We start from the raw sequence: 19,391 nt of genomic DNA on the forward strand, positions 1-19,391 counted from the left end.
TGAGAAAAGTCAGTCTGTTTGCAGTCTGCAAGTATTACAAGACTGCAAAGAATATTTATTATTAAAACTTAAGTGAATGTTTTAAATTCCTAGTATTATCCTTTCTAAAAAAGTTAACGTAGTTAAGTCTAATAATAATTACAGCTACTTTCCTGAGCAGTCTCAGTCAGATGCAGAGCACCTGTTCCTCAGCAAGCTCAATTCCACTTGGTCCCAGTCTGCAGCCCTCAGTAACACTCACCTCTAAGGTTCCTTCTGGCACCCAGTCCCCTGTTAAATCACAATGCTGGCCTCCAGACCTTGGTAAATGCCCTTTTAGTCTCTGTTCTGTTTGTACTTGGGTGTCAGACAGAAAAACATCTGGAGCTACTAAAGATTAACAGTCTGCCTCTGCCAGGGGCAGTCTCTTCCAAAAGCACCCATAATCACCACCCTCGCCGGACCCTGAATTTCTACGGGCTGGGCTGAGAGCTATATTTTAACAAGCACCCTTGAAGTGGCTCATATATTCAGGCAAGTTTGAGAAATGTCACATGAGGCTCTCAAGATGTGTACAGGGTACCATCCCAGGAAAAACTAATGTGTCAGTTCAATCAACACAATCTGACTCTGTCAAAGACCTTCAGTGTGTCCTGAATGGAGCTGCCTCAAGTCAGCATTGAGAGCCTTTAGAGGCTTGCTTTCCATGGGTGTACTTTATAATAGCAGGATGTATCCTCTGTTATTACCGAGTTTTTATGTTCTGTAACTACTTTCTAGGTTTTTAAAATATTTTCTTACTATTAACAATAATTTACTTTATGTTGTTTATTGCTTCTCCCTTCTTTTACCTCACTTATCTATGAACTCATTGTTGCCTATTTTTTACTAATCTATTATCATGAAACTCACATCCTGGTTCAGCCTATCAGCCTCCATCCAGGCAGCCCTCTTTCTTGGCCTTAGCAGAAGCCAATTTCACTCACCCACGTGCATGTTCTTTTCCCACACAGGACGGCATCCTGATATTGTGTGCACTTCATTTCCCCCTCCTTTCACCTAAATTGTAGGCCTTGAGACGCTGAGCTCTGCAACCAAGGCTTCCTCACAAAAGCCTCTATTCACGTCTTCCTGCCTGTACTGGTTCAACCCCTTTCCTCCAGATGATGCCAAGTCTTACACTGATATCTTCTTTCTCAGAGCTTCCTGAGAAGAACACAGCATGGTGAATCAAAGTATGGACTTCGAAATCCAAGGCAGACCTGGTCTGAATTTTATTAGACCTTTGGGGGGGTAAGTCACTTAAATAAGAGTGAGTCAAAAATTATCCTCACTCTGGCTGTAGAATTTATTTTAATTAACTTTTAGAAAAGACAAATACATCATTTTTCGACATAACCTCCTTGCTTTTCAATACGCTTTGTCCATCTGTCAACAAGCTTTTGTATTCTCTCATTAAAACATGTTTTAGGCTGAGCTGCGAGAAACGAATGCACCGCTGTCTTCACTTCTTCCTCAGAAGTGAATCTTCGTCTTCATAGGGCTCCTTCTTGATGGGTAACGCTTGTGCAACCTTCCTTGAACTTCTCTATCCATTCATATATGCTTCTTCGTGACAAAACACTTTCTCCATACTGTGTACAAAGTCTTCAATAAGTAACGGCACCAGGTACACCCTCAGACCAGGAAAAACAAATCACTGCACGCTGCTCTTCTTTTGTGCACATCACACGTGGAGCATCCATTTTTGCTCCCACCGCAGTTACAAATGAACTGATGTAACACCTTCACACCGGCACAGCAGTGATTGGGGAGACAGTAGCCTTGAACGGAAAGTGCTAATAAGACAGTGCAGCCAACAGAAGTTTTAATGTAACTGGAATGTGGATAATTTTTGACTCACCCTCGTATTTCTTCTGCTTCAGTGTCTTCATCAGTAAAAATATAAATAGTGCCTACTTCCTAGGATTCTACAGCACCTGGCATACGAGCGTCCAGTAAACGGTAGTAACTATACACAGCTCTGAATAAACAGTACTAACTATAATGATTACAGAAAACAAAAGCACATCTACAGTCACAGGAGCAAGTTCTAGTATACTTTTCCATAACTTTCAAACGCACATGTGGTTATTAACGCACGTGAAGTACAGAGCTAGGACGGAAGACGTGATTTCACATCTCAGATATCCGAAAAGCTCAGTGGCAGGATTCAGCACACTAAACACGAAGCATTGTAATTATCCCAATGTTTTTAGATTTTCTAGGTAGTAATGATTGCTTTTAGTGAGTTATGAAGGATTGGGCAGCTTTATTTTCTTGTGCCTAGACTTCCCCTCCTTTAAAGTGAGGATAACAGTAACAGTCGACATTTACTGAGGGTTTACTATGCGCCAGGCACTGTTTGAAGCGTTTCACAAACATTAAGTCATTTAACCCCTCAGTACCTGAATGAGGTGGGCCTTACTGCCCTCTCCATTCTCCAGATAAGGAGAGTGAAGCACAAGAGGTCAGGGGGCTTAGTCTTGGCCACGGTACGTGATCTCTCTTCCTCTTGGATTGTGAGGGCTATGGACAACGAAATTTGGTGCTTTTCTGACAACAGACATTCTGATACTGAAGCAGGCAGAGAAAAGCAGAGATGAGTAAAGAGAGAAAGACTTGATGATCTGTTTGAGCCCTGAATCTGGCTATCTATGGGATCGGAATACCCCTAGATTTCCTAGTTGTAAGAGCCAACCAATCTCCCTTTTTACAGCCTGTCTGAATTGGATTTCTGTCCCTTACAAGTTTCCTATTGAGACTTGTTCTTGAATTGCACTGAAGTAGAAGTCTAAAGATTCTTGAAAAGCTCTAAACTTCAATCTGTCCATTACGAACACCTTAACCTTAAGAAAAGGATATTTAAAGTAAGTATAAAAATCAAATGCAACTTCTCAAATTTTAAAGCCATACCCGCTCAATGGGTAAGCCAAATATGGCCAAGGTTAGCTTGAATTACTAGATCATGTGCTCCTCTCCACCTCCCGTCCTCCTTTAGTGGCTCCATAATGGCAGCCATATATTCCACTCACACAAAAAGCCTCACATCAAGGTCAATACCAAGCCTGCAGAGTATAATGCATGTGGATGTACTTTCATGAAGAAGCTATGTGAAAATGTAATAGAGCACATGCATATTCTGCAATGCAGAACAAATGACCAGCTTGTAAGACAGAGGAAAAGCTTTGCTTTTTGGTATGCAGAGAAATACTGAGTGAACATATTTCCAGTTAATTAAGTAGTTCATTGGACTCCGGTTTCTTATCACTTCTTCTGATGACCTCAAAGCACAGTGATTTATGCATGTAGTTCATCACTTTTTAGGAAACCTTGTAAGAAAAAACTGACATTCCTTTACCTATTTCCCCTTAAAAAAAATACAGCCAACCAAACTGTGAATTGCTACCCTCTGAGACCTCCACGTTACTCTCATTGTGATCACAGAGACTGCTCTGTTCCTGTTAGCTTCAGCACTGGGCTGAAGGTTTGGACTGGAATGATATTAGAAAGGCTGGTCTCTACAGCTCTCAGGTTGCTAAAGGGCCAGATGAAAATACTGGGTTGGCCAAAAAGTTCATTTGGGTTTTCCCATAAGATGATACAGGAAAACCCAAACTTTTTGGCCAACCAAATATAATCTTTAATTTAGCTAACTTTCAATTATTCCTGCTAATAAGTAGGTAATTCAAAATTGATTTTTGGGGGGGGGGGATCAGACATATACTGGGGTGGGAGAGAAGCTGAATGATGATAAATAGGTAAGTACTTTATACTCCACTGGTAAAAAGGGTAAATAAATACAACATTCAGCATTCAGCAAACATCCACCAAGTGCCTATTTAGAGTATGCAAAAGTGAGTAAAACACAGAACCGACCCCTCAAGAAGGTCACATTCTAGCTGTGAAGATGGAAAGGTTTCCAAATAAAATATAATTTAGTAAATGCTAAAATAAGAACAGATGTTATAAAAATACTCATTTAAAAGTTGTGAAATCTCAATTAGCTTCCACAATTAAGAAAGTAGAATTGTAGTATGAACTGTCTCCAGTGACAGAAAACCACTACAATCTCAATTCAACGCAATGTCCTCCCAGAAATTGAAGGGTGAAGGAAAAGACTCTTGCTGCATAAACATCTTCAGAGGCACAACTTGCCTGGACAGCAACAGACCTGCACAGCTTAAATTAACTGGTTTAAAAGATAACTGGGTTATTAAAATTCATCAGCAAAATTATTTACTCATGAACATAAAGTAACCTAACATTAACCTTCAATGACTGAACTGAGTCTATCTAACACTAACATGAATATTATTAGACAATGATGACATTTGGTTTGCACAAGTTTTTTTGGCTTAGACGTAAGATGGTTCCTTTGAATGTATGTGGTTTCAATTAATTTGCTTCATATTTGGATTGTATGTATAATACATTGCTTTTACCATACTAAAGGAAAGAAAAGAAAGATGTGGTCTTATGATAAAGAAAATGTTGATTATTTGGACTTGGATCAGACATGGCATGGTGGGGTAGAGAAAAGCCGAATGATGATAGGTAAGTATTTTGTACCCCACTGGTAAAAAGCAGGGTATAAATAAATACTGGAGAATAGAATCTCATTTTAATGCAAGCTGCTTCTGAATTCTAAAATAACCAGTGTTTCCATAAACACTACCTTGTGCATCACCACCACCATCGTCACAGTCCGAAACGTACAATAATTAAAGAACTTCAGCCTAGAATAACTTCCATGAGATACAGTGTTTTTAATGGACAGTCTTCAACTTGGAGTTCCTTCTTCCTCTGCGGATTTTATAACATTGATTTATTTACCTTTAGGTGTGACACAACGGTCTCTTTCTAAGTTTGGCACGTCTCACTCAGAAATCCCTTCCAATTCTGCCATCTTTAGGACATGCCATTGCATCCTTCAATGTAACTGCCTGTCACTGTGTAAGTTAAAGTCCAGACTCTGTCATTAACTAGCCATGTCACCTGACCTCATCAAACCTGCATTTCTTCAACTTATAATGTGGCAAGAGTGAGCTTTTCCCTAAGAGCTCCTTGTAGTTTATTTTTCTTTCCACTTTAACAGTTTATCATTTTACCACTTTGTACAGCTGAGGAAGGGAACAGATTTCCACAGAAACTAAAACAGAATTTTTTAGAAGACTGTTTTATGTATACATGTATTTTTAAAATTATTTTCCTAATACTCTTCAGGGATGCGGTAACTTCAACAAATAGTAGTATCAAACTTTGCATCAGAGGAATTGGCAAAAGTTCAGATTATGAGGTAAATGGCTCAACAAGTGACAGAAAATGAGACAAATTTTGTCTAATTCATCTTGTTCCATGATCTGACTAATTTCCAAATTTTCTGGGTTGGGGAGTGAAGAGATTTTCTCTGATTTTTTCCTGCAGCGGCAGATATAACAACTCCCTCATTCTGTTGTATAGGTAGAGAGGCATACCACTCTCTTCATAACGCAGCACGTGGATGGCAAGATGAAGAGAGCCTGGATATAGTAAGGCCAAGACAGTGGCAAAGGGCCAGAGCATGGTGATCTGGCTCTTTCCTCAAATCCATTTTCCCCAGGCAAAGCATATTCTGGTTATTTGATATCTAAAAGCATCTTCTGCACAATTCAGAGAATTATGCAGGTTTCACATTGAAAAGTTAGGAAAGATACAGAATCTAGGGAATAATCTTTGTATTTCCAGCAGCATCAATAAAGTGCTCTAAGCTTAGTGAAGTGTCCATCAGAAATATTTTTAGACATAGAAATCAATAAAATATTCTCCATTCGTTAAAAAAAAAAACACTTTGGAATAGAGGCTATTAATTCCAGTTTGTTAGTGAATATTTTTGCATTAGGATGAATTTTATTTCCTTATACAATCTACGCCTGTGAAACGCGTCTTATATTATCTCTTTTAACACTCACCATAAACCTATCAGTACAATTATTATTACCCCCTTTTATAGGTAATGAAAATGAAACAGAGAAAGTTTGTGATATAATAAGAAATATATAAGCTCTGGTTCCCTGCACAGAGCTTCTAAAACTCTTATAACTTCTTGAGAGGTAGGGGTTAGAAGAGTGTCTTTTGTTACCCATAATAAGCCCTTTTCATCCTACCTGAGTTTATGGTAATAAGGTGACTCTAAGAGGATTGGGGCTGGTTGTCAGAGGAACCAACCATGTGACTGGGGGGTTGAAACTTCCAGCCCCACTCCAAAGTCCGGGGAGGGAAAAAGGGCTGGGGATTGAAGTAATCACCAATGATTTAATCAATTGTGCCCACATAATAGATGCTCTATAAAAACCCTAAAAACAAACAGGTTCAGAAAGCATCCAGGTTGGTAAACGCACCCACGTTCTGGGAGGCGGGTGTACCCCAAACTCCACAAAGACAGAAGCTCTTTTGTTCAGGACCCTCCAGACCTTGCCCCATATACCCCTTCATCTGGCCGTTCATTTGTATCCTTTATAATATCCCTTATAATAAACCAGTAGTAGTAATTAAGTGTTTTCCTGAGTTCTGTGAGCCATTCTAGCAAATTATCAAACCTGAGGGGAGGCAGAGGTCGTGAGAACCCCTGATTTATAGCCGGCTGGTCAGAAGTACCAGACTTGAGATTGGAATCTGAAGTGGGAGGCAGTCTTACAGGACTGAGCCCTTAACCTATGGGGTCTGCACTAATTCCAGGTAGGGTCAGAACTGAGTTAAATTGTAGGATGCCCAGTGGATGCCCAAAGGGAAATGAAGAAATGCTTGGTGTGAAAGACCCACACACCTGGTGTCAGAAGTGTTGAGTAGAGGAACAGCTTTCCTTTTGAAAGGTTAAACACTACAGTCACAGAGCTAAGTAACAGAGTTGGGCTCTGGAGCCAAGCAAACTCTACAACAACATTCTTAAATAATGAAATGTGTTTGAGTAAAATGAAAGCCATCGCATTGTTTAATATTCATAACAAACAAGCATGGTTACTGAGAACAATAAAGAGCTGGAAGAATAACAAAACCGCCGCGTTAACTCTTGCCTGTGTCTGCCGCACTGCCCGCTCCACTCGGCGTGTGCTTCCTCTCTCAAGTTTTGTCCGAAGGATCAAAGCTGATGTCTGGATGGCCCAGAACTTGGGTTGTGAAAGCAAACACTAATAGGAAGGAAAAAAAAAAGACCACAGAAGAAATGGATAAACTGGATAATCCCACTCTAAACATTAACAAAATGAATATGTCAGGATACAGCTGAGTGCAGATTTGAAAGTCATCCCAGTGAAAAATAATAAAAGACGACATGCGCTTTCAAATATTTTTTATGAAGAATGGGTTCATTTGAGCAGGATCATTACTTAAGACAGTTGTCCTGTTCTACTGAATAAAATCTTTAAGGAATGAATCAGAATATTTCCAGATAATCAAACGATAAGTGGAATATATCACACCATAAATTAATAAATGTTTTTAATCTCATGAGTTATTAAAAAATGTGAGAAAATAAACTACGTAAAATAAATGCCATCTTTCTCAAATCTGAAATAAATTTTTAAAAATCATCCGAACTCACAAATGAAAACAAATGATTAGAAATCTGGTACCTTTCACTTAAAAAATATCCTTATCCACGATGCAAATGCAAATCAAACTTTAAGAAAACCATTCTAAAATGTTTGATCTAGTCTTGGTTAGGGTAGGGGGGTCTCTAATTTTAATTAAAATGCTATCCTAGAGGGGGCATCTTAAGAAAGACTGGTTCATAAGAAAACCTTGAATATGCACATACTGAATCCTAGCCTGAGAGAAAGCTGTGACCACCATCAGCCCAGAGCGTGCAGTAGAAACCCCTGAATATGACCACGAATGTAGTGGGGAAAAGTGAAAGTTCTGGGTGCGTGAAAACAGGGGCAAAATGTATTATGATACAAAATGTATTTTTATACAATGCTTGGTATAAAGAACACAACTTAAGCTCTTTGCTGATGACATGGAAACCAATACTGTCCCTGAGTGATCATTCACAACAATAACTCTCACTGAAGATTGCTTTTAAGAAAGTTAAAAGGCTTATTCCTTTGAAAGCTGACTGCATCCTTGATTATGTGCTTATTTCTAGAAGTTGGGTATAAAAAACACCCTAGTTAATTAGAATTGAATTAATCATTCAAAACCTAGCTGCTCATTAGAAGGAGAAGCTTTTGGTATCTTAAAAGTAAATCAGATCTCTGAGAGCAGAATCTGGGCATCAGTGTTTTTTAAAACATTCCCCAGATAATTCTAAGGCATAGCCAAATTTAAGAACTACTAGGCTAAGCTAACACAAGTATTTGTTTTTGGTCAAATTCACTCGTAACTTCAAATTCTCATTAAAAGTGAGCAAGAAGTCCTTCAGTGGAGTCCCCGCAACTCCTTACTGTACCATGCCCAGCTCACTTCCACCATTGCTATTACCTGCCTGGCCCCTACAGGTACATGAATTTTCAACTCCAAATCTCTGCCAACTTTCTTACAATAAAAAGAAGAACGAAGCACCAACAGGTTAGATCACTTGCTCAATGTCACACCTTCATTAGCAGCAAAAACTGACTCTAATACAGTACTTGGTCTCTTGATCCCCAAAGCAACATCTTTTTTTTTGGGGGGGGGGGGGGAATTGCACTAGGATGCATGAGTTTCAACCATTTTCATTTTGTAACTGAAATATAGTTGACATACAATATTATGTCAGTTTCAAAGGTCCTACATAATGATTTCATATTTGCATACATTATAAAGTGATCACCACAATAAGTCCAGCAACCATCTTTTCCCACACAAAGTTATTACAACATTATTGACCATATTCCTTTACAGTTTTCTTAACACCTTCTCCAAGGAAGTGGATGACAGAACCCAGGAGACACTGGTAGAGTAATTTAAGAAGAGGACTCAGTAAAGAACTTTAGGAAACTGCTCTTTGAAAGGGAAGTGGAAGAAGAGGAGTAAACAAAGAACACACAAATAAGGGAGAAGGAGAATCAAAAGAACAAATGCTTACTGAAATGAGTTCATTCAATAATTCACTTGAGCACCTACCCTGTACAAGGCAGTGTGCACAAGGACCCAGGGATGAGGTAGTGAGCAAGACAGACTAGGGTGAAAAAAAACAGACAGGCAAGATCCCTGCCCTCAGGGAAGTTACATTCTAATGCAATGGCTACTAGGTAAACTTACTCTTCTATAAGTAAGTTTGCAAATTAAAATATTTTTATCTCCTTGAAATACAGTTATATGGCACTATAAATAAATACATGATGAAACGGAAGACATTAAAAAAACTAATTCTTTAAAATTTGTGACACTACTGACAGAAGATTTTAGTGTAAAATGTGATCTCAAGAATTTTCAAAAAAAAAGAATCCACTTTTTTCATTAAGTAAATCTGCACACTGATTCTACTACCTACAGTGGGTTGCCTTTTTTCTCTTCATTTTATTAAAGGAACTGTCTCCATAACCTCACGACAGGATGGAAGAGCACTGAGGAAATGGCTCTGAGGACCAGTGGGGATAATCTCCAAGTCAGCCAGAGCTTGATCAGAACCCCAGCTCCACCAAGGGAGGGTAACCTTGGGAAGTCATCTGACCTCTCAGGGTCCTACTTCCCTCCTCTCTAAAATAGGAACAGTAATTCCCATCTCTCACAAACTTGTGAGGATTGTATAAGCATGAATAGGTAATGCTCAACAAGCCTCTGAGAGTGCCTGTTGAGAAGCACAGGTGGTGCTCCTCGGACTTCTCCTCCTATAATGTTTTCTCTCACCCTCAGCAGGGGTGAGGCACAGGTGATGGCCCTGACCATCAGCTAACCCCAAAATACAGCACCTGGGCATCCTGAGCATTTGAAGCTGAAGGAGTCTGAGAAAAGAGCAGAAGCAGGAAGATCACTCTGACCTTCCCACTGCCCTTCTCTCCTGAAACAGGTCATAAAACTCATGTGAGAGGTGCCCTCCCTACACACAGAGGAAAGGAACATCCTTATCTCCAAGGACAAAGGGACACTGAGAAAAATCCCAACAAGCAGGCCTTACTAAGTTTCCCCCAGTTCACTACCCTTACCTTTGACCTATCACATTCCTCCGCGACTGCCCATGCTTCACCAGACCCAGCACAAAAATACTCAGGTTTAACTGTTTCATTGGGTCTTCATCTCCTTATGAAGGCTCCCATGTCACACAAAACCTATACTAAGTAAACATGTGCGCTTTTCTCCTGTTAACCTGTCCTTGTCAGTATAATTTTTGGACCCAGTTTGGAATCCTAAGAGGGTCAAGGAAAACTTTTTCCTCTCCCACAGCCCCTAGCCACATGGTCACTTTATACCAATAACATCCTGGCACACGGACCAGAACAGGCCGCGGGCTTGTCAGTTAAAGCCCAGCTTTAAAAGGTCTGCACACCAAAGTGGGGAGATATTTTCCTTGGGAAAACTACCAACTCAGACTGTTTTCTATGCTGGCATGAGAACAAGAGTTTGTCTGAGACTTTTATGTGAAGGTCAAGCAAAACATTCTCACTAAACACTGAAAGTAAAATGCAATCTGAAAAACAGACATTTGAAAGGCTTTAAAGAAGGAACTGACTGGATAATGATATCACTGAAGAATGCATTTATCTTATATTTTTTTGGCTGGGAGATATACAGACTTGGGAAAGTCTTTCTAAAAGGAGGTAACTGCAGATAGGCTGTGTTTAATATATCTTACAAAACACCACTGCCCACAAGGTAAAAATCAGTCAGAATATGGGACACTAGATAAAGAAAAAGAAAATTAAACAGGAGACATGCTTTAATGATCTATATAGTTGTAGAATGTTCATATTATTGCTAAATAATATTTCACTGCAATATACAATTTATTTAACTATTATACTACTAACTGGCATTAGGTACTTTCCGATCTGGGGCTATTAGAAATATGCTATGAACATTCTAGATGTGCTATCAGAATGTGCCATCACGCACATTCTAAGACATGTTCTTTTTTTTTTTTTTTTTTAATTGGCTGCATTGGGTCTTTGTTGCTGCACACAGGCTCTCTCTAGTTGATGCCAGCGGGGGCTATTCTTCATTGTGGTGCAAGGGCTCCTCATTGTAGTGGCTTCTCTTGTTGCAGAGCACGGGCTCCAGGCTCACGGGCTTCAATAGTTGCGGCACATGAGCTCAATAGTTGTGGCTCACGGGCTCCAGAGCACAAGCTCAACAGTTGCAGCACACAGGCTCAGTTGCTCCACAGGATGTGGAATCTTCCCAGAGCAGGGCTCGAACCCGTGTCCCCTGCGTTGGCAGGCAGACTCCCAAGCACTGAGCCACCTAGGAAGTCCCTAAGACATGTTCTTTAGGTGAACACATACAAGTATTTCTATCGGTCATATACTTAGGAGTATATGGTGGTATATTCTGGAGGGTATTCAGTAGTATTCCATCATGGTTAATTTGCATTTCTCTAATGAATCTGCATTTCTCTAATGATTAATAAAGTTGAGCACCTTTTAATATGTTAATGACCATCTTAATATCTCTCTTTTAAGTCTCTATTGAAGTCCTTTGCCTGTTGTTTTCCATTGGGTTGCCAAAAATTTTCTTGATAACTTAAGTATTCTTTATATTTTCTGAATACAAGCCCTCTGTCTTTGTTGGAGGAGGGTAACATATTATTCACATTTGACAAATACTTACACAACTTACACAACAGTGCTGGCAAGGCACTGGTCTCAGTGCTTTACAAATACTAACGGTACCTTTTGATTTTTAAAAAGTGCCTAATATTAATAATCATCCAGTTTATCATTTGTTTTATAATTAGAGCTTTATTGTCCTTTTTGACTGTCCTAAGGTCTCAAAGATGTTCTCCTGTATTTTTCCTCTAAAAGCTTTACGGTTTTGCTTTTCACTTCCACGTATTCAATCTGGAATTGATTTTCGTATATTTAGCATGATATAGGGATTAAGATAGCTTTTTTCCATATGGATATAAATCATCTAGTACCGTTTATTGAAAAGCCTACCCTTTCCCCACTGTGCTGCAATGCCAACTTTGACATAAGTCAGATGAACCGTGTATGTATGGCTCTGTTCTTGGACTCTTTTATCTGTTCCACTGGTTAGTTTGTATTTCCTCATGTCAAAATGTCTTAATTCAGTGTTTCTCAAGCTTTAAAGTGCATAAGAATAATCTAGAGAGATTGTTAAAACACAGACTCCTTGGCCCCAACCCCAAAGATTCTGATTCAACAGGGTGTAAAGTGGAGCCAGAGAAATTCCATTTCTAACAAGCTCCCAGGTGATGCTCATGCTGCCAGTCCAAGAACCACAGTATGCTAAGCTCTGTCTTAATTGATATAGTTTTATAATGTCTTGGTACTGCCAATGGAAGTACTCCATTTCTGTTCTTCAGGACTGACTTAGCTATTCTTAGCCCTTTGCATTTCCATATGAATTTCAAAGTCAGCCTGAGTTCCACAAAAGCAAAAAAACAACGGCAGCAACAACAAAAACAACAGTGGAAGCATGGAGTCTTAACCACTGGACTGCCAGGGAAGTCCCCACCATGCTATCTTCTGTTTCTATGAATGTGACTACTCTAGATACCTCATATAAGTGGAATCATGCAGTTGCAAATGCTCTCTTTTTAAAGTTCATTTATTGTTACCTGGAGTCTGTTAACTAAAGCAATTTGATGAAACACTGGCTCACTAAATTGAGTACTGGCTAAAAATCCAGTAAAAAACAGACACAAGAAATTTGGTATGTTCAACTAGCAGCAATCTGAGAAGCAGGACAATGCTACAGAACACTGTACCATTTGCAACCATATACTTGTACGTGAAATGAAATTTCCACCACTTTCACACACCAGGGCAGAGGCCAGAAACCCGCTAAAAGTAAGTAGTAACATTTGTGTCTCTTTTAAGAAAAGTTTTCTCATGGACTTCCCTGGTGATCCAGTGATTAAGAATCCACCTTCCAATGCAGGGCACACAGCTTCAATCTCTGGTCGGGGAACTGGGATCCCACATGCTGTGGGGCAGCTAAGCCTGCGCACAACTACTGAGCCCACGTGCCACAACGAAAGATCCCGCATGCCTCCACAAAGATCTCGTGCACTGCAACTAAGAACCAACGCAGGAAAATAAATAAATAAATAAATAAAATATTAAAAAAATAAAATTCTCTCATTTCTCAAATTTCATTGACTAAAACCTCTGAAAGGTGACTCTGAGTCAGTTGGCTTTCACAAGTGTATAATTTTTCATACACACTTTAACATTTCTATTGTTGTGAAAGTTGAAATAAACTTTTATTTACAGTTAGAATGTTTTATAAGTTAAAGAATCAATCCACTTCAGCAACTGTTGATAAGGAGGGTAACAAGATACCCTGAGAGCAAAAGGGAGACAGCTCTGCATACCTCAGCAGTAGGTTCTCACTAAGACAGGCCACTGGAGCTGATGCTCAGGCTCAGACTAAAAAAAGAGCTGTAATCATGCACGGATAACATCTAAGGAAACGCCATTAACAACCTGGAAAAGTCAGTGAATACCACTTTAACTCACACTGAAAAGTAAATTTTAATATTACAACACACTATATAGAAAGTATGATTTTATTTAGCTAACAATCTCCCACCATATGCAACATTGCCCTCATTTCCAGAAAAGCAGCCAAGAAAATTCTCTAACACCATCAAAGAGGATCTGGAGTGCTGTTCGATTAAAAACAAATTTCCTTCCATTCTTATCACTACACATTTCAAATACTCTTCTTCCAGAGGTCACTAGGACCGCTTACATGACAGACAGTCAGTCTGCTCCTTTAAATATGAAGGAGCGTTCAGATAGTTGCTTTTTCCACACATAAATCAAGGCAACTCAGAGCTCTCCTGCGGGTGCAAAACTGTTTGGCTACTCTAAAGGCAAATCAAACGATGCCCACTCAGGTCAGGTTGACCTTGTAAAAGCAAGAAATAAAAAAATACTTTCAAAAGCAGAATTATTCCCCCTTCTTAATGAGCTATTTAAAGGAGCATTCATTATTAAAATCAGTACCAAATAAGTTTAAATTCCAAAAGCAGTCTATAAATTATTCCCAGTGGAACAGCAGTCCAAATGCCCTGTCCTTGCTCTGTAGACCATTTAAAATCTGTCTCAAAGCTATTTTTCCCCAAGTCTTGCTACTGCCCTAAACAAACCTTGCAACACAGCCAAATGCACCCAGCACAGCTCACACGTGACCACCTCCTTGCTGTTGCTCATGTTATCACTCCATCTAGGTCCCATCTGTCATTCAAGGCCCCTCTAATCCTCCCTTATTGAACAAAGCCTTCTTTGCTCAGTTTTAAATATTTTCTTCTTTTCTAAGCAGTCAGGGGATTTATTTACCTGTGCTGTCAATTTGTAGTTTAAATTGCCTGGTACTGCTAATTACATTTTCATAAGTTTATCTGATCTTGGCTAAATTAAAAATTCCATGAAGGCAAGTCTTATGTTTTATACCTTTATTTCTTCCACAATATCTAGCTGCATGCTTGGCAAATCCTGAGATTCTGGATGTCCTGCTATTACAATGCTCTCAGAGCTCTTTTTCTCCACTCTGCAAATCTTCATATAGAAAGCAGACACCAGGGAGATCAAGCTGATGGTCGTTTAGTTACCTCAAAAGAGAAAGACCTCCTGCATTCTGGAGATGCCAGTTGATCAGCACTACCAGATGCACCTTTCACACGGTTATGAAAAGCAGACCTATTTAAAGCATACAAATTATTTTTGAACTGAATTTTTCATCCTTTAACACCATGTTAATTCATAATGTCAAAAGCCTAACACCTTTAGCCTCAATGAAGGTCAAAAGCAGAAGCACAAAGCCATGAGTCTGAATAAGACTCCTCAATATCAAATGTATTCTCATCTTAGCTATAAGCCACATATATTTCTCCTATCTGGGGACTGGAAGCCCCACTACGGAGCTTTTCTTTTTCAAGGTTTTTTTCCTTCACCTTATATTAATACTCTCCATCATCACTGATTCTGCTTCTCACCAGCCTAATAAACATCAATAACATTAACTTTAAAAGTAAAATGTACACAATGACGTCAGTGCTGTTTATTCCTTAAAATGGTTTATCAAATAACATTTAAATGATCTTGCTATTGCCCGAAATGGTTTTTAGATTTTATTTTTTATTATTTGATATGCAAAGAAGATTAAAAGTAACTAAAATGCAAATTATAAAGTATAATATAAAACGCCTGTGAATCTGGGACTGGTTTCTTAACTTATCATTACATTTATAAAACTCATTCACGTTGTTACTTGTAGCTATTTATTTTCATTTATTCTCACTTCACTGTTGTGTATTTCATACTTGTGATATAAGATATCACAGTTTATCCTTTCTCCTGTCAACAAACATTTAGGTTGTCTACAGATTGTTTGCCATTACAAACACTACTATTATTAAACATTCTTATACATGTCCACTGATGCAGATGTACAAGTTTCTTAGGTGTACTTCTAAGACTGGAATTTCTAGAACACCTGTTATACACAACTTCTTGGTGTTTTTTTGACATCTCTCTGATGTGGATAAAAATGGATTACATTTTTTAAATTCTGCTTTTTAATTTCAAGCTATTTCTAGAAGTTACATTTTTCCTCCCAAATCATGAACATCTAATAACTAACATAAGTTAGGCTATCTTTGTGATTACATCCTTCATTTCTTTAAACATTTCACACATAGCTGTTCTATATTATGAATGAGAAGACTGCAATTCATCCTTTAATCTATTGTTTGTTGACTCTCAACACAGTGGCCTGCCTTCCGTTTGTTGATTTTTTTTAATATAAATTTATTTATTTTTATTTATTGGCTGCACTGGATCTTCGTTGCTGTGCACGGCCTTCCTCTAGTTGTGGCGAGCTGGGGCTACTCTTCCTTGGGTGTGCAGCCTTCTCATTGCGGTGGCTTCTCTTCTGGAGCATGGGCTCTAGGAGTGCGGGCTCTAGGAGCGTGGGCTTCAGTAGCTGTGGTGCATGGGCTTAGCTGCTCCACGGCATGTGGGATCTTCCTGGCCCAGGGATCAAACCCATGTCCCCTGCATTGGCAGGAAGATTCTTAACCACTGTGACACCAGGGAAGTCCCTGCTGATCTTTAATTATGAGCTCACTGCTCAATTTTTAATTTGGGTTTAGGAGATGTTTTCCTCTAGAGACTGGTTTCTGCTGCCACAGCCAAGCAGCACCATGAATTCACAATCACTTCAGACTTGCTTGAGGGTCTTAACTCAGTGGAAAGTTCTGAAGGTGCTATTCCCTCAGGTAACTCCATCCCTCACAGCTGGCTGCCTGCAGAGGCCTTGGCTCCCTGCCTCTGGTTGCTGGCCCTGACCCCAGCTTCTGATTTCTCTGAGTATCTATGCACATATGCATGTGTTTAAGTCAGGTCTGAAGGCTCCTTAGACACCTTTTCTACCTCTTGTGAGACTAGCAGTGTCTTAACACCATGAGAGCCTCTGCTCTCTGGTCCGTGAGTCCCCCTTCTTCCTTTTTTTAAAGCCATGTCTTTAAATTTCGTAGCTCCTCCCTATTTCCTTTGCTGCTAAAGACACTATGGGGCAAGACAAGATTGAAACCCAGTAAGAGACACAGGGAGACTGAGAGAAGTCTAAAGGTAGCCTGAGCATGCTCCAGGGAGCCTGCGTATATCTTCAACCCAAAATAAGGATGGTTATCTAGCCATGAGGCAATCATGGGCTTTGCTCATTTTCCATATAGTTTTGTGCCAGAGGTCTTTTAACTTTTTTTTTCTTTTTAAATATTTAATTTTTATTTATTTTTTGGCTGCACTGGGTCTTAGTTGCAGCACGTGGGATCTTCATTGCGGCATGCAGGATCTTTCGTTGCGGCGCACAGGCTTCTCTCTAGTTGTGGCATACGGGCTTAGATATCCTGTGGCATGTGGGATCTTAGTTCCCTGACCAGGGATAGAACCAGCGTCCCCTGCATTGCAAGGCAGATTCTTTACCACTGGACCACCAGGGAAGTCCCTAACTTTTTATTTTCAAATTTATTTTCTCCTTAAGAAAAGTTTCGAGAATAATACAAAGAATTCCCATACACCCTTCACCCAAGTGTTAACATTTTGCCACACTACTGACAGTTGGATCTACAGGCCCAATAAAGATTCTACTAAAGATGGCATTTACAGTTTAAAATAATTAAATTCTACTAATTAACTACTTTTACATCCACTAACACAAGTTACCTGAAATCACATATTAATACCTCACTTTATTTTATTGTATACACAAGTTTCCTGCCCAATGCACTCCTAAGGTTTACATTCACCTGAGCTATCTTTTTCTGTTTGTTGTTTCTGTTGACTCTGAATCACGAGGGGGAGAAACTCAATTTAATAAACATTTTATCATGCTAAGGGCCAAAGGTACCCCTAACTGGAGCTCCATACAGTATATCCATCCACTCAAATTTGAGGTTTCTTTTGAATACAAGTTTCTGAGAATATTTGGGTAAAACTCGCTTGATTTTTGCCTTAAAAATGAAATAACCTTCATACTGAATAAGAACACTGAGCAATTTCCCATTGGGAATTTGTTCTTCTCTTTCTATTCTTTCCATTTAACACTTTAGGTAAGTTGAGTATTTCTGTTGTACTTTAGAAATTGATGATAAGGACTAATCTACACTGAAACCAAAATCTACTTTGATAAACTAATCAATCTTAAATACTAGAGCTCTAAATAAAATACATGCATTTTCCCTTCTAGGTTATTCTTAGTGACTCTTGAAGTATATGATAAATACCATAAAATAAACCCATATTTAGTACAGTGTTTGATCTGTTTTGACAAATGTATACACCCATGTAACCACCACAAACATCAACACACACGAAACTTCTATCAGCCACAAAAATGCCCTTGTTCCCTTGTTCCTCTCTGTAATCAATCTGTGACCTATTTTCTGTCATTATGATTTAGTTTTGCCTATTCTAGAATTCCAATGAAATGAAATCATACAATCTAAGCTTCTTCAATTCAAAATCACGTTTTTCAGATTCAACCACTGTTGCACATACTAGTACTTCATTTCTTTTTATTGCTGAGTATTATTTCTTTAGATGGATATACTGAAATTTATTGTTCACTTGTCGATGGACATTTGTGTTGTTTCCAGTTTTAAGCTATTACAGATTAAACAGCTATGAACATTTGTGTAAGTCTTTGTGGAGCCAAATACTTTCATTTCACATAGATAAATACCGGGCAGTAGAAGTGATGATTAACTGTATGAGAAAAAGCAAAACTGTGTTTCAAAGTGGTTATGCCATTTTATGTTACATTACATTTATAATGTATAAGAATTCCAACTACCCTGTATAGCAATATATGTTTTAAGTGGTGTACAGCAGTATATTTTTGTGGTTTTAATTTGTATTTTCCCAATGACTAGTGGTATTAACCATCTTTCATGCTCTCAATGGTCATTCATATATCCTAGTGTCATTAGGTAGGGGTTTTTTGGTTGTTGTTTTTTGTATTTTGTCCATAGTTTGTAATTTTTTATCTGCAGATGGATGGTTCCAAAGAGCTTACTTGGCCATCACAGAAACAGAAGTACTCCAAATAAATTTTAGAATCAGCTTCTCAATTTCTGAAGAAAAAAAAAAAAAAGGAGGGGGCCTCCTGGATTCTGATTGCTATTGGATTTAAATTATAGCTCAGTTTTGGGAGAACTGTCAGTTCAACAGTATTAAGCCTTTCAACTCGTAGACATGGTAAATCTTTCCATTTATTTAGATCTTCAATTTCTTAAAGCAATATTGGTCATTTTTAGTGTACGGGTCTTACACATCAGTCAAGTTCATCACTAAGCATTTGATGTTTTATGCTATTGCAAATGGTTTTAAAACTACTTTCTCAATTATTCACTGCTAGTATATATAAATGTAATTGACTTTTTTATATTGACCTTGTATTCTCAGACTTTGCTTATTAGCCCTAGTAGCTTTCATGTCTATTCTTTAGGGTTTCCAATGTAAAGAACTGTGTTGTCTATGCATAATGATAATTTTATATCTTCCTTTCCAATCTCCACTCCTTCTGTATCTTCTTCATGTCTTCCTGCACTAGCTGGGATTTCCAGTTCAATGGAGAAGAGAAGCTTCATTTTCCTGATCTTAGAGAGAAGAAACTGTTTTTCATCAATAATGATTTTAACTCTAGATTTTTCATAGATACCCCTTATCGGGTTGATATTCTCTTCTATTCATAGTTTATTAAAGTTTTTATAATGAAAGGGT

General features: G+C 38.6%; 1 protein-coding gene across 1 annotated transcript in view; it reads right to left on the reverse strand.

Moving 5' to 3' along the window:
* The window catches only part of TTC27 (tetratricopeptide repeat domain 27), a 149,297-nt gene that overhangs the window by 77,316 nt on the left and 52,590 nt on the right, over positions 1-19,391 (reverse strand). Inside the window, exon 10 of the mRNA XM_057742615.1 lies at positions 7,071-7,184. Within this exon, the coding sequence (XP_057598598.1) occupies positions 7,071-7,184 (114 nt within the window). The remainder of the gene's footprint in view (positions 1-7,070; positions 7,185-19,391) is intronic.

Source organism: Hippopotamus amphibius, chromosome 7, assembly GCF_030028045.1.
Source record: "Hippopotamus amphibius kiboko isolate mHipAmp2 chromosome 7, mHipAmp2.hap2, whole genome shotgun sequence".
Taxonomy (NCBI): Eukaryota; Metazoa; Chordata; class Mammalia; order Artiodactyla; family Hippopotamidae; genus Hippopotamus; species Hippopotamus amphibius.